This window comes from Macrosteles quadrilineatus, unplaced genomic scaffold (genome assembly GCF_028750875.1).
Source record: "Macrosteles quadrilineatus isolate MER2022 unplaced genomic scaffold, UCM_ALF_1.0 Scaffold_1__1_contigs__length_201487025, whole genome shotgun sequence".
In the NCBI taxonomy this organism is placed as follows: domain Eukaryota; kingdom Metazoa; phylum Arthropoda; class Insecta; order Hemiptera; family Cicadellidae; genus Macrosteles; species Macrosteles quadrilineatus.
In genome coordinates, this window is record NW_026542594.1 from 35,877,558 (window position 1) to 35,892,404 (window position 14,847).

Here is a 14,847-nt window from a genome sequence, read left to right on the forward strand (position 1 = left end):
CCTTGTCAGAAAAGGCATGTCAGGGTGGTAGGTCGTGCGTTATGTGAATTGGCGACTGCATTAAGTCCTTTGAAGGTAGGTTAGATTAGGTAAGTTAAAGTTTAGGTTATAATGTATCGAGTTGTTAGTTTATGTCGCCTGCAGACTGTTTTTGTAAAATTACAATCCAGAAAAAACACTTCAAATTACAATTTCAAAAATGCAAGCAAGCATTTTTGAAAAAGTAATTTGAAGTGTTTTTCTCAGGATTTTAATTTTACAAAAACAGTCTGCAGGCAACATAAACTAACAACTCGATACATTATAACCTAAACTTTACCTTCCTAATCAAACCTAACTTTAAAACACTTAACTTAATGCAGTCACCAATTCACATACAGCATGACCTACCACCCTGACATGCCTAAATAAGAACTACATGTAATTAGTCCACCAGTCCATCTATATTTCCATAATGTGACGAAATTCCTGTTACAGAGAACATGTTATTTGACTACAGAATCACTTGAAATGTTATCCATCCTATCTTGTTTATTGTAATGTTAAGTATGTTTTTACGGTGATATCTTGAGAAATATTCATCAGCGGTGAAAAATAATGGTATATTTGGATTCAGGAGGTAAAAAACTATAAAGTAAGATATCAAAATTGAAAATTCGTTTGGAGGCACCTACAGGAATAAATACCGGAATCGATACAAAAAGGTTAACAAACTCTATATGAGCTAGGCCTAGATTACCCATAAAAGTCAAATCCGACATGATGATTAAATTCTACAAACCACTGACCTATAAAGACTAGCTTGTATCTAAGTTTACCCTGATCTAGAAAATACATTTTTTCGTCCATTATGATTGCTTGTTTGGAAATCATACAGAAAGACTAAGCTAAAATGATAATAAGTTACTGAATAAAAATGTTAATAGCCCTACTACTTTACCATATACGGCATCAATTGAATAGTATTCCCTACAACTTTAACAAAACCATACTTACATTGTGTGGACAAGTTAATTCATAAATAGTAAAAAATGAAACTAATAAATAAACAAATAATTTCACTCTGTAAATTCATAATAAGTGTACGTACTAGGTAGGTAGATAGATTCATTCATTCTGTCAGATTCTCAACTGACACTAAAATAAGCGTTTAAATAGTTCATAGAGTAACAAAGAAATTTAGCCAACTAATTGAAGCATAGAGTATAATAACTCATAACTCATTTATTGAACCAAAATAAATAGTAGACATCTCAAATAACCGACATCCCACTTTACAGACATCCCATATTACCGACACTGTCGATATTTTGAGTTGACGACAATATGGGACTATTTCAGTGTCGATCTTTTGGGATGTCAATAAACTGGGACCCCACGGTATGTACACGTCAACCCGCCACCTCGGTTTTTTGTAGTGGCGGGTTGACGCCTCTGACCCACTGAGCTATAATTCTAACTGGAGGTAGCACTGAATGTCAAAGATGCGTGTCGCCAGCCGCCATGTTTGCGTGAGGTGGGTGTCCATAAGAAGCCATATTATTGCTATAACTATTATTATACTTGGCTTAAAATACCTACTTTGTATGTTCGCCATTTCAAAGAAAATTATTAAAGTATTAAAAGTATTCAAGTATGACAAAAATACTCACTGCTATACCAACCTAGTTATAAGAAGCCATGTTATTGCTATGGTAAGAAAACTTACTGCTATACCAACCTAACAAAATCAGCGACTCGCTTTTGACAGACTTCTGCCATGGCAGTGCTACCTCCAGTTATAATTTTAGCTCAGTGCTCTGACCAAAACACCGAGGTGGTGGTTTGACGTGGTGGCGCCTTGACAGCGACCCACACCACCGATGCCGATGGCTCACTACCGTATCATTGCGGTAATGGTGTTCCCTCAAGAGAAGAGATCTGACAGCTGACGTCATCGAAGGCTCTTCTATATCTCCCTTGAGTAAATACCTCCATTTAGATAGGAAATTAACATGTAAAACACAAATTTGGGGAAAATGTCAAAAACTGAATTTAATATCTAATCAGTTTAATTGGCTCATCGGAAGAAAATAAAAACTTTGTCTAGAAAACAAACTATTGTTGTATAAAACGATATTGAAACCAAAATATGGACATACGGATGAGTGTAACTTTGGTGCTCGGTGAGTGAATGAATGAAATGAATGAATGAAAATATAATAGGTTTATATTCCACATAATATACAGAATACAAAATACATACTTCTTAACGTTACAATTAAAAAATATAAACTAAAACTAAAATAAAAAGTTAAATTTCTGTACTAACATTACTTCAAATATCGAAATTATACAAAGATACCAATCGAAAATGCTGAGGAAGATAACTAATGCACCTTGGTATGTCACCAATTAATAGAACGCTATATGAAGACCTTAAGGTCCCTACAGTTAAGGACGAAATCATTACCTTAAGTGAAAGATATATTTCTAAATTAGAATGTCGTCAAAATTATTTAGCGTTGAACTTACTAAACAACACAGATACAATTTACAGACTTAACCCTAGATCTGGCACTGGTATTGGAGTAAAAATTTAAAAACGTACGTTTTCAGGAAAAGCACTTTGCAAATTCTTTTCCCCTTTTTTCAAAACTTTTATTATTTTTTTTATTTCATTAACATTTGAAGTTTCATAAAAAGTCCATGGTAACGCAATATCTTTGGTAGTTTCTTTTTAAAAGAGCATCTTTAGTTGAAAAACACAAAATCCTGTCACGACCATAACGGATGTTTAAATGAATATTAAAAATAGTTAATATTATTTTTATAACTATGTTTTGCTATAAACTAATTTACTTTTATGACCATTATACAATAAAAAGGTCACTGAGCTTTTGGTATATTTGGTCTTTCTAGAAAAAAATAAAAAAACTCAAAAAATTTAAAAAAAGCCAATAAAATCTTTTTAAGTTTGTATAACTCCGAAGAAACTTACCTGAGACCCGAAAAATCGTTATGTTTGTATAGAGGTGTGCTTCTTTTGTGTATAAAACATTGAAATATGACGATATTTTAATTTTCAGGGACAAGCGGTACGGTCGTGAATTGTCTGGAATAATCTAAATCTTTCTAAACAATCCTTCAATTATCCTGTTAGTTATAATAAAAATATGTGTTTCAATTGAACTAAACTGTTCAATTTACAATTATATTAAAGTTATTGTCACGACCAAACACACTATAATCCATAATGCTGGATTGGTCGTGAAAAAACCCGCGATGGTCGTGAAACTTTGGTCATGAAATTACGTGTTATTTGGCTCTGTTCTGGCGGTAGCCCTGCACCTCATGTTCGAGGACTTCTACGTTAATCTAGCAATTGAAATATCTTATAAACAAAAATTAACACCATGTCTACTTCATCGAATGACTACGTACGGTCATGGACACACCAAAATTACAAAAAACACAATCTTTCCTTTATTAATCTTGTAATTCCTCCTTTTAACTCGAAAAGACCGGCACTACAATCCTGACGTACACCCTGAACTAGTCTCTAAAACCAACTGACTCCATCGACGCCAGGCTTGCCACTGTCGTGCTCCAAAGTTGAAAATTTTTCCCAAATGGTCGTGACGCCAAATCGAGGGACAGACTTATTTTGTCATGGTAGTCAGTTTGTAATGACAATAAAATTATAATATGCTCCTTTTTTGTAAGTTTAATAACCCTTGATGACATAAAAATATGGCTTTATATATTTCGGCATGAATAATTAGTCTAAAAACAGTGTGAAAGTTGGAAAATGTACCCTAGGGACACGTCATGGTCGTGAATTTCGAGACTTTAAAAATACGAAAAAAATACCTAGAACCTATTTAAAACCAAATAAATGTATGTAACATGTTGCCCCCGTCCCAAAAAATATTAAAACACATAATAATAAACTAAAAATCCAGTATCTACGAAGTAAAAGGCCAGGGACATGAAAACGTACGTTTTTAAATTTTCACTCACTGATCCTTTGCAAATAACTTTAGAGGAGATACAACCTCATGTTATAGTTTTATCGGAAATTGATATGAAAGAATGTGAACTAGATAGATTAAATATTAAAAATTATACTGTTGATTCTTTCTTTTGTAGAACAAAATTTAGTAAACGGTATCAGCATTCTGACACATACTTGCTCCCATAAGTTTGTCAACAACCTCATATCCGGAAATGGGATTTGTACAATTTTGTTCAGAATTTAAGGACTTATAATATTATAACAATACATAACAATGATATAATAATAATATTATATCATACTTATAATTTAAGTATGTTATAGCATACTACATTTTTATCAAAATTGTTCATGCCATTTTTGGGAAAATCCGATTTTCCATTATTTTATGGAGAAAATAACATAATTTACAATAACTTTTGAAGCTTAATTTTTACAGGAATGAGATTTGTGCCGTTTTGTTCAGAATATAAAGGACTATAACATACTACATTTTTATCAAAGTCGTTCGGGCCATTTTTGGGAAAATCCTAATTTTCCGTTATTTTATGGGGCTTTATGGGAAAATCCCCATTAAAAATAAAAATTTCTAAAAAAATGAAAAAACTTTAAAAATTGTAAGGACCATAACATACTATATTAAATCAAAACAGGATTTTTTCTAAAATCCTACTTTTCGTTATTTTATGGGTATTTATGGGAAAATAACATAATTTACCATAACTTTTGAACCATAATTTTTACAGAAATGGGGTTTGTACCATTTTGTTCAGAATTTAAAGGGCTACAACATACTAAATTTTTATCAAAATCGTTCGGTCCATTTTTGAGAAAATTTGATTTTTCCGGTTTTTATGGGAAAATCCCCATTAAAAATAAAAATTTCAAAAAAATGAAAAAAACGCCTGGAGATACCATGGATTAGAACCTATACCAAATTTCATCGAAATCGGACCACAGGTGTAGTCTCTAGCTCTGTACACATCCAGACACACAGACACACACACACACACAGACACAGACACACAAAGACATCACTTCGAAAACCACTTTTTTGGGTCCAGGGGGGACCCAAAACGAATATATCCACTCAAAACTCAAACTCAAAAATTTTGACGAAAACAATACTTTCTCCATATACTATGGTATAGGGGGAGAAAGTAAAAATGGAGGTGTCATGATCTTGAGTAAAAGTGGGCTGAAGGGTCAACCGGTGGTTTTTCCTCACCACTTGTTAGATGATTTGCAGGAGGAAAAACAATTTGATTTTTGTGCTGCAGTAGCATATCCTATAGGATTCAAAGTTTTAAATTTGTAGTTGTGGGAATGTATAGGTCCCCTTCCTCTTCTGTGGATTTTTAGATAGATTAAGTACACTTGTAGATTATTTAGACAAAAAGTATAAATTCTTAATTTGGGCAGGAGATTTGACTATCAATGTTTTATCAAGCACAAATCCAGATGAAAAAAATAAGTTAATGTTAGAATATATGCTAAAAAATCATGCTATGAAATATCTAGTTGATTTTCCAACCAGAGTGAGTTTTGAAACAGAATCAGCTATAGATAATATATTAGTTAAGAAATCACACGTTAATCTCATGTCAGTTACTGGTATTGTCACACTTCTCTCTGATCATGATGGTCAGATGTTGGAATTTGCCTGCTCTACTGAACTTCCTAAATCAAACAAAAGTACACTTTTCAAGAATGCCGCAATTTTTTCAGAAGCAAATTTGTTATTATTTAATCAACTTATTAAACATGAATCTTGGCTAGATGTTTATTTTGCCCAAGTTCATGACAAGTATAATATTTTTTTTTACATTCTACAATATTATTTTGATCAAGCGTTTCCAAAAAAAGTAGTAAAAAAGAATACAATTGCACATAGTTGGGTAACGCAGACATTAAAAGATGAGAAAAAAAATGTTATAAGAAGCAAAAAAGATATGAAAAAAATATATTTATAAAAGAGGAAGTTTGTATATATATATGAACGTTATGGACTCCGAAACCGCTCGACTGATTGTAATGAAACTTTCAGGTCAGGCATTATTAAGCATTATTCAAGGATGGTTTGTGTGAAGTTTGGCGCAGATCCGTCAAAAGGGCTCCACCCCAGTGGCTCTGGAGTTTCTCATGTTAACCTTATAAGTACTTATATTCAAATGGAATTAAAGAATCCTAACAGCTAGTTCAACTAAACAATTTGATTCTGTAATGTTCAATATAGCATTAAAAAGTTAATGGGTTTACCAACAGGGTTCAGCACTATTATTTTTTAAATTTATGACAACAGCTAATTTGCAACCAAAAGGTGAGTGAGCGTAGCGAACAAACTTCAAACCATACCAACTCCAAACTCCAACTCAAACTCCAAACCTCTAGTTTGGTTCAACCTGGAGGCGAGTTAGCGTAATGAACGAGTTAAACCTGAAGGCAAGTGAGCGCAGCGAACAAGCTTCAACCTAAAGGTGAGTAAGCGTAGCAAACGGACTTTAACCAGGACGTGATTGAGCGATGCGAACGAGCTCATGTTGAAAATGAACGAGCATTTGACTTAAAACCACATTAGGACAGGACAACGTCTGTCGTACCCGCTAGTCAATTATAAATAAGATAAGTTATAAATATCAATTGTTAAGATATAACCAAAATGTTAAGCAAGCAAAGAAAACTGCTTTTGAAAATAAAATTTAAAAATCATCCGATATTCCTTAAACTGTATGGAAAATAATAAACTCGGAAGTAGGAAATAAAAGAAAGGTAGAAATAGAAAATTTTGTTATTAAGCACGAAGACAAAAATCAATCTGACCCAAAAATAGTTAGTAATATATTTAATAATTATTTTGTTAGCATTGTACAGGATATAGACAGATTTAATGACATTGCAACACATGAAACTGGTGGAGATGAGCTTACCAGTACCTCTGTAATTATAAAACCGCAATTTCATCTAAAACCTGTTGATGAGTTGGAGGTCAGTCGTGTCATCGACTCTCTCAAAAGTAAATTTTCAAGTGGGCTGGATGAAATTCCTACTTCTGTATTAAAAAACTCCAAAAAAATACCTTTGCCCAGTTTCAACTCACCTCATCAATTCTTCTTTCATATCAGGATTATTTCCAAATAAATTAAAAATCTCAAAAGTCATCCCAATTTTTAAAAAGAAAGGAGATAAAGATAATATAATTAATTATCGACCAATCTCACCGTTATCAAATATATCAAAAGTTTTTGAAAAAATTGTATGTAATCAGTTGACAGAATTTTTAGATAACAATAAACTTCTAGATGATATTCAACACGGCTTTCAAAAGAACCGGTCAGTGACAACAGCAGCAGCAGATTTTGTTAGTGCCATCATTGAGTCAGTAGATAAAGGGGAACACACTTTAGGGATATTTATGGATTTATCAAAGGCCTTTGATAGTGTTAAATATTGAACCTTAATTAAAAAACTAAAATCATTGGGAATGTCTAATAAGTCTTTGGAATGGTTTACTTCATATCCAAACAATAGATTTCAATGTGTGAATATTACTCATATTTCACAAAAGAATAGAGTTAACAAAATTGTATCTGATCTTCAGCCAGTAAAGTATGGAGTACCCCAGGGTTCCATATTAGGCCCTCTTTTATTCATTTGTTATTTGAAAAATATAGAATCAACATTAACTAATATCAAAAGTAGTCTATGTCTATATGCTGATGACTCAAATTTAAAAATATCTGGGAAAACCACGGAACAAATTGAACTTCTCTCAAATATTGAATTGGAAAATATAGAAAATTATTTTAACCAATTAAACCTTAAATTGAACATAAATAAAACAAATTTTGTATATTTTAGAACACCTCAAAATAAATTCAAGCATTACCCACAGTTGGTCTTTGAGGGTCAAATTTTAGAAAGAAAAAATACTGCAAATTTTCTTGGATTGAATATTGATGAAACCCTGAGTTGGGAGGATCACATGAAAGGAGTACTTTCCAAAATCAATTCAGGGATACATGCTCTTTCAAAAATGTCAGGCCTTTGTGATACTGAAACTTTAAGGGTAATTTACTTTTCATTCATCCATTCACGCATATCATTCGGTTTATGCATCTATGGTTCTGCGAACAAAACTTCTTTAGATATGATTTTAAGAAGCAAAAAAAAAGCTATCAGAAAGATGTTGAAATCGCAAAAAGATGAATCTGTTGTAGAACACTTTAAAGGCCTAAACATTTTAACAGTTTATGGACAGTACATTTATGATTCAATCATCTACGTAAAATCCAATTAGAAGAAGTAGCTTTAAACAATCAAACACACTCTTACAATACAAGAAGTGGGAATGAAATCCAGACTGATCAGCATCGATTAAAATTTTTTGAAAAGAAAACAACCTATAATGGATCAAAATTTTTTAAATACGTACCAAGTTATATTAAAAATAACAACAATTTAAATTCATTCAAACGTGCATTAAAAAGTTTCTTGACTGAAAGGGCTATTTACTCACTAGAGAATTTTTATAGAGGTGCTGGTTAGTTAATTTAATTTAATTTAGCCCATTTAGTGCTGATGTTTAAAACCATTGTCTGTGACTTAAGTTCTGTTCGATATTTTAAGAATTTGTACTATTAATTTTATTTGATTACATTTTTAATTTTAGGGCCAATGTTACAAATATTTTAAATGTAATATAGTTCATTGACACTATTCAATGTACCAAGCATGTACAGATTTCGAATAAAGATATTTTGATTTGATTTGATTTATCCCATAAAACCCCCCATAAACACCTGTTCCCATGGTCCGATTATGCTGGATCGTGAACTCGTTAGAATAAACTTAGGTTTACAGGTTTGTACCAAATTTCATCAAAATCGGATCATTTTTGCTCGAGTTATCGTGCTAACGGACATATATATATTAGCAGAGTACCTGTTCTTCGTACGGAGTAGGCATATAAGTTGGTAAAATGCTTATTGCAGTTATACTCAAGCTTTGCGTTTGCAATTGGGGAGGACAGATTTAGATTAAATTTGCTTCTTTAAATTTACAGTAAACTATGGTATTACACATCTACCATAGCCATAATGTTCTACCACTTCACCTAAACGATAAAAAATTATAAAAAGTTCTCAACAAATCATAAATTATTAATGACATTAAAAACATAAACATAACTGTAAACAATCCTACTTTGACAGTTCTCATTGCGTATCACAGTTTTTTGTTGCTGCTTAGTTCAAATTAGCTGTGTACATAAATGCAAAAAAAAGTTATAGTGCTGCACCCTGTTGGTAAATCTTATAACTTTTTAATGCATTTGCATATCATAGAATCAACTTTTTAGTTGAAACAGCTGACTAAATTTTTAATTCCCTTTAAATATGAATACTCGTAAGGTTAACATGGGGAACTACAGAGCCACTGGGGCGGAGCCCAAAAGGATTTTTGAGAAAAAAATATGTTTATATGATAATCGGGAATGTGAGTTATCATCATGCCAAATTTCAGCCCAATCCGTCCAGTGGTTTATGCGTGATTGAACTTCAAACAAACAAACACACAAACTTTCACATTTATAATATTAGTAAGATATATGAATTTGAACGGATGGTGTTTTTGGCCTAAAAATGAAAAATTAAATCGGTCCCGGGTCCAGGTCTTACCATGAGTACTATGGTAATAGCTTATTCCCTATATGGGAAATTCGCTAAAAGAGATGTTTATATGAAGAAGATGAAACACATGATTGATGCACAAAAAATGAACATTATGAATAATAACTGAAGAAATAACGAGAATTAGCAAAAAATATCAAGAAAAACTCGAAACCCACCAGAACAATTTAGCCGTTAACTTGCTGGACAATAGTGAATTTCCCAACAGACTAAAAATTTTGAAAGTTCTTGAACTCCCATACCGATTTGCATAGTTTTAGTTACATGATATGACTATTTATTTTTCCAAGATCTTTCACTGGGGAGATTCTTGGTCAAGTCATTTACTTATATTATGCCTTTTACTAATTGTTCACAGTTGTACTGAACAGATTGTAAAATAAAATAAAGTTAAAAAAAAGAATAATAACAACATAACAGAAGTAATAATACCGGAATAAAAAATCTAACTGAAATTGATTTTGATGACAATTTGAGAAAAATAACTTCCCTAAACACTATTTTTAAGCGTTTAGGAAGTGAAATCTGGTGTTAATACTTAATACATTTTATGCTATTTTGTTGCAACTTTTTGCTTTAATTGCAGGTGGACTAGTTTTTTTATTACATTTATTTTTAAAGTACTTAGGCTAGGCTTTTCGTTATGTGATAACATTTAACGTTATGTTTCTCTATCCTTTAACACTGAATATTTTTATTAATATGTTTACGCCACACAACACTATTTTGATTAACTTCCCACGCAAGGATTTAGTCCAGAAAACAGCTGTTTGCCGCCAGCTTAATCAAATGGGGTTTCGTTGCGTACTACTGTACTGTAATGAGTTTTACCGGTCACCAATCAGCTGATTATACACTGTATTTGCGTGGCAATGAGTGTTTATAAACAAAAACATAACCTCTCTTAGAGATTACGGCTAGTGATTTTTAGTCCTTTAGTTGGTGGTCATATATAAAGATTTGTAAAGATTTAGTAGTATGGCGTAAACTATTGTACGTAACGTAACTCGTCCAAAATGTGTGTACCGGACTCATATGGTAATCCCGTACTCGACCTCGTCTCGCACGGGAACGACCACACTCGTCCGGTAAACACTTATTTTCAGGGCTAGTAACGTAATATACTATAACGTGACTTGGCCTATTTAAAAAAATTTATTTCAAAGGCGAGTAATAAAATCACTTAACTTCGTTGTTCCATTGCCACTCCAGCTAACGCCATCAAATTGTTCTTCTCGGGGCGAAAACCCCGATCAGTTTACTTCACAGACACTCATAACACTCATGAGACAACGCGGAATACGAAAATCATAAAAACACACTGGTACAATAAATAACACCAGACGACAGATCAAGCGTAGTGTGGGTGACGGGGTTGAGGTAGAGGAGGAGGGTGTCGATCACAGATCAAAGAATAATAATTATTTAATTATTATTTAATATAATTATTTAATTATATTATATTAATAATTATTATTCTTTGCTCTGTGGTGTCGATGGGCGGTTGAACGAGGAACGTCCGGTGACTCACGTCTGTTTGGTGCGCAAATATCCCACCCCACCGGCTACCGGAATGTAGTTTATCTGTTTCCATTTATTCATCGATATTGAAAGTATACGTACAAACAAACAAGCTTAGTACAATAGGCATGACATTTGATTAACTATTTTATTGCTCACGTTAAAACGATTTATTTCAGTTAGGTGTAAAAGGTGAAGTGGTGGCGGAAGGGGGAGGGACGGATAGGCTGTTGACCTTCCGTGACTTGTGTCTGTACTCTGTTTCGCGCGCAAAAACCGTACTACTTTCACTGGCATTGCAGTTTATTTACGATTTATTGATATTGAAAGTATACTTACGAAAAACAAGCTTAATACAATAGAAGTAAAATTAAAAAGATTCACTATTTCATTGCATACGTTAAAACATTATTTTTTTATGTTATTACAACTTTTTTACCCATTATAGGTTGAAGGGGGGGATATATCCCCCTGACCCCCCCCCCCCCCCGTATCTACGCCACTGCTGCACAGGCCTTACTATTGGTAAATACTCGTATTAAACATAAGCTTGAGAGCTGAAACTGTATTTTAAAGTCAACTAGCTCATAGACTAATATTATTCAATCTTCAAAACAAATTTAAACGGGTTTCAGATTTCCCGGCTAATGTTGAATATGAGTATTTACCAATACTAAGGTCGCTGCAGGTATATTCCGCAAGAACTTTGGACAGCCGACATTTTGTAACGGATGAACCTTTTTTGATGCGGTTTCCAGCAATGAACTCCACTTGTCCAGACCTTTAAAATGATGTGCATATCAACCTATGCTTACATTAAAGATTATGTACCTACTCCTCATGGGTCGTCCCCTGGTAGAGGTAAAAAATGATAATTCTTGGAAAAAGTAGTTTTTATACATACAAGTTTATGTGAAAAATTTGGATTTTCTAACGAATTTTGTTAAAAAGATATCAAGCCGTTTCCAGACTTTTTTGTCACCCTGTATATATACATATATATATTTATATAGGATTTATAAATACTCATACACCTATTTAGACTGTTGACCAACCTTTTAGTATGCCTATTGTAAAGGTGAAGATTAGTAAAGAATGAGATGATACCCTTACTTTTGAGCAAGATCAGCAAGTTACAGCTCGTGACATCTAAGCTGGCACTTGGCCTAGCGCAGGCAGTGTTGGCAGGAGGAGGGTGGAGGTAGGGAAAAGACCGGACTGCAATCATTTCCGCTGCCTCACGGTATTGATTCCCCATGTATTATGTACTTGAGCCCCTTCATATGAGTCGCGAGGACAGTTGATGCATCCCGCATGACGTGACATAATGTTTTTGAACTAGCTACTAGTAGCGATCGGCCAAGTGCCAGCTTAGATGTCACGAGCTGTACAGGGGGGTACCCTGGGGGGGGGGGCATAATAAGGAGTCCAGGCCCTCTCCAGACTTAGAAAACATTCATTTTATTTAGGACCCCCTAAAAGAATATTATCCCCCACCAGTCATTTGGTCCCCCCCCAAACTCTATTCCTGGGTGCGCCTCTGGCAAGTTCTTTGGCGAGGATAACTATTTTATTGCTAACCCCAATGGATAAGATTAGCTGGGTCCAGTTTTGAACCATAACAAATCATTAACTTTTCTTGGGATATAACCACCAGCAAACTTGTAATTGTTGGGAAAGCTCTATAACTTAACGTAGATATAGCTATACAGATAAAAATTTCATAGCGATACCACAGAGAAGTAAGATATACAGAGGAAACATGTTTATGGAACAACCGTGCGCTTTTAGCTCAGGAATGGCGGGGCGGAAATATTCTAGTACTGATCCAGGAAGATCCGGAATGGCTATTGTTTACAAGAGCAATTGTAGCGCACAGGCACTTCCTACAGCGTGAGCGCTTTAGTATATTATGGGGGGGGGGGGAGAGAAAGCGGAAGGGGACAACCAATAGAATTTGAACTAGACATAGGACACTCGACTGGTGCTAGACACTACTTAAGTGTATCATTGAATGTAGGCTATCCTCTGTATCTTGTTTCTCTGTGGCGATACTTTCCACTCTCCCTATGTTTTGTAGCTCCCATATCTGAAAAAAATAAAATACCATACCTAAAGGGCTAAAAAATCAAAAGTCAAGTTTAAAATAAAAATTGGTTTTTATAGCTTCAGTTATAAAATTAATGATTCAGAACTTAGTTGGCCACCATTTGTCAGTTACAAATGTGATCGGAATCTTCCTGAAAGTTCTCTCCACCAGCTTGGTCTCTGCATACTTCCTGGATATTGCAGGAAAGCCTGTTGTAGGTTTTTATAAACCTAGAATACAAACATTCATAATTTTTAATTTAGTAAAATAGAGTAACAAATTTATTAAAACGTTACAACAATTAACTATAGAGTAAAACACCTTTTAACTACATCCTGTCATACTAAAACCCGAGTTAACCAAAACCATAATACAAAATTTAAATCAATTTAAAATTTAGCTAGGCATTGGGAATTAAATAGTCAATTGTTTACAAAAATATGCAGTTGTATCTTGATAGTTCGTTAGGAGCCAGATGTCAGATCACTGAAAATTTTGAATTATCCAAACATTTTATGTATTTTTGATCACGGAAATTCATTGCTATATTTTTCAAATAGAGGGCTGAATAAAATTATCGGGTCCGCGGAATTGGCTAACTCTGAAACATGCTAACCCCATGTTAAACGCCCTATCTTCAAATTTGGTCAATGAGAGGAACTCGCTAACTTGTTCGGTTTCGGAATTGGCTAACTCCGGAACCCGCTAACCCAATCTAGAGCTGGGTTAGCGAATTCCGTCCTTGTACGGAAGTCGCTAATTTGGTCCCTCAGCGGAACTTGCTAACTCCCAATCAGAAGCCTCGCGCGCGGTCCAATGGGAGCCAAGCACGAAGATTGTTGGCCAGTGTTGCCGAAAGTGTAGTACCTACGATCGTATCGGTACAATAATGTCGTATTGTACGAATAATTAGGAGTACAAGCAATGTAGTCGATAAAATAAATATATATTCACAAGTAAACTTTAGATCTTTATCCATTGTAATTTTTGAAGCTCGTTTTTTGTGTCTAGTTCATGTCCGTTGACACTGATCGCTAGTGTCGACGAAATTGTGTTTCTATTATTTTATGGTTAACTTCATGATTTGTTCTCTTCTGTTTATGTTTACATGTTATTAGTTATGATTAGAACGTTTTATTTGTTTAAACGAGGTTTTAAATTACTGAAAACAAGAAACAAATTGTAAACAAAACACGACCTCTACAGCCAGTACACTGTACAGAGCTAACAATAAAATTGTCTTCAGCTAATCCTTAAGGATGAGAAATCTATATAAATAAAATTAGAGTTTTGTCTGTACATTGCTCAGAATCATAAAGTTTTAGGTTATTTTTACGTTTTATACATTAAAGAAGCTGAAACAAGTCTCATCTAAATTTCTGTCTGTCTGTCTTTCTGTAACACTCAAGACGGCATTTTACGCAATCTTCTCCAGGAAAACGAGAGTACCTATCACGATCCAAGTCATTTTGATGTATTCACTGGATTGGCGAGAGTGTCTTTAGCCATTAAAATATGGCCTCACTACTTTGTAAATAAAATTACGGACGTTC

General features: G+C 33.8%; 2 protein-coding genes across 10 annotated transcripts in view; both read right to left on the minus strand.

The window, feature by feature from the left end:
* Positions 1-1,130, minus strand: part of LOC128982889 (uncharacterized) — a 44,755-nt gene extending 43,625 nt beyond the window's left edge. The window contains exon 1 of one of the 2 annotated variants that reach the window (XM_054401939.1): positions 997-1,130. The gene's annotated coding sequence lies outside the window, so the exon portion shown is untranslated. The remainder of the gene's footprint in view (positions 1-996) is intronic. The other variant, XM_054401940.1, reaches the window with a different exon arrangement.
* Positions 1,131-13,345: 12,215 nt separating this feature from the next.
* LOC128982747 (peroxisomal acyl-coenzyme A oxidase 3-like) overlaps positions 13,346-14,847 on the minus strand; it is a 177,620-nt gene continuing 176,118 nt past the window's right edge. For all 8 annotated transcript variants that reach the window (XM_054401695.1, XM_054401699.1, XM_054401698.1 and 5 more), the window contains one exon: positions 13,346-13,524. In XM_054401695.1, coding sequence (XP_054257670.1) covers positions 13,423-13,524 — 102 coding nt within the window. In that variant the 3' untranslated portion in view covers positions 13,346-13,422. The remainder of the gene's footprint in view (positions 13,525-14,847) is intronic.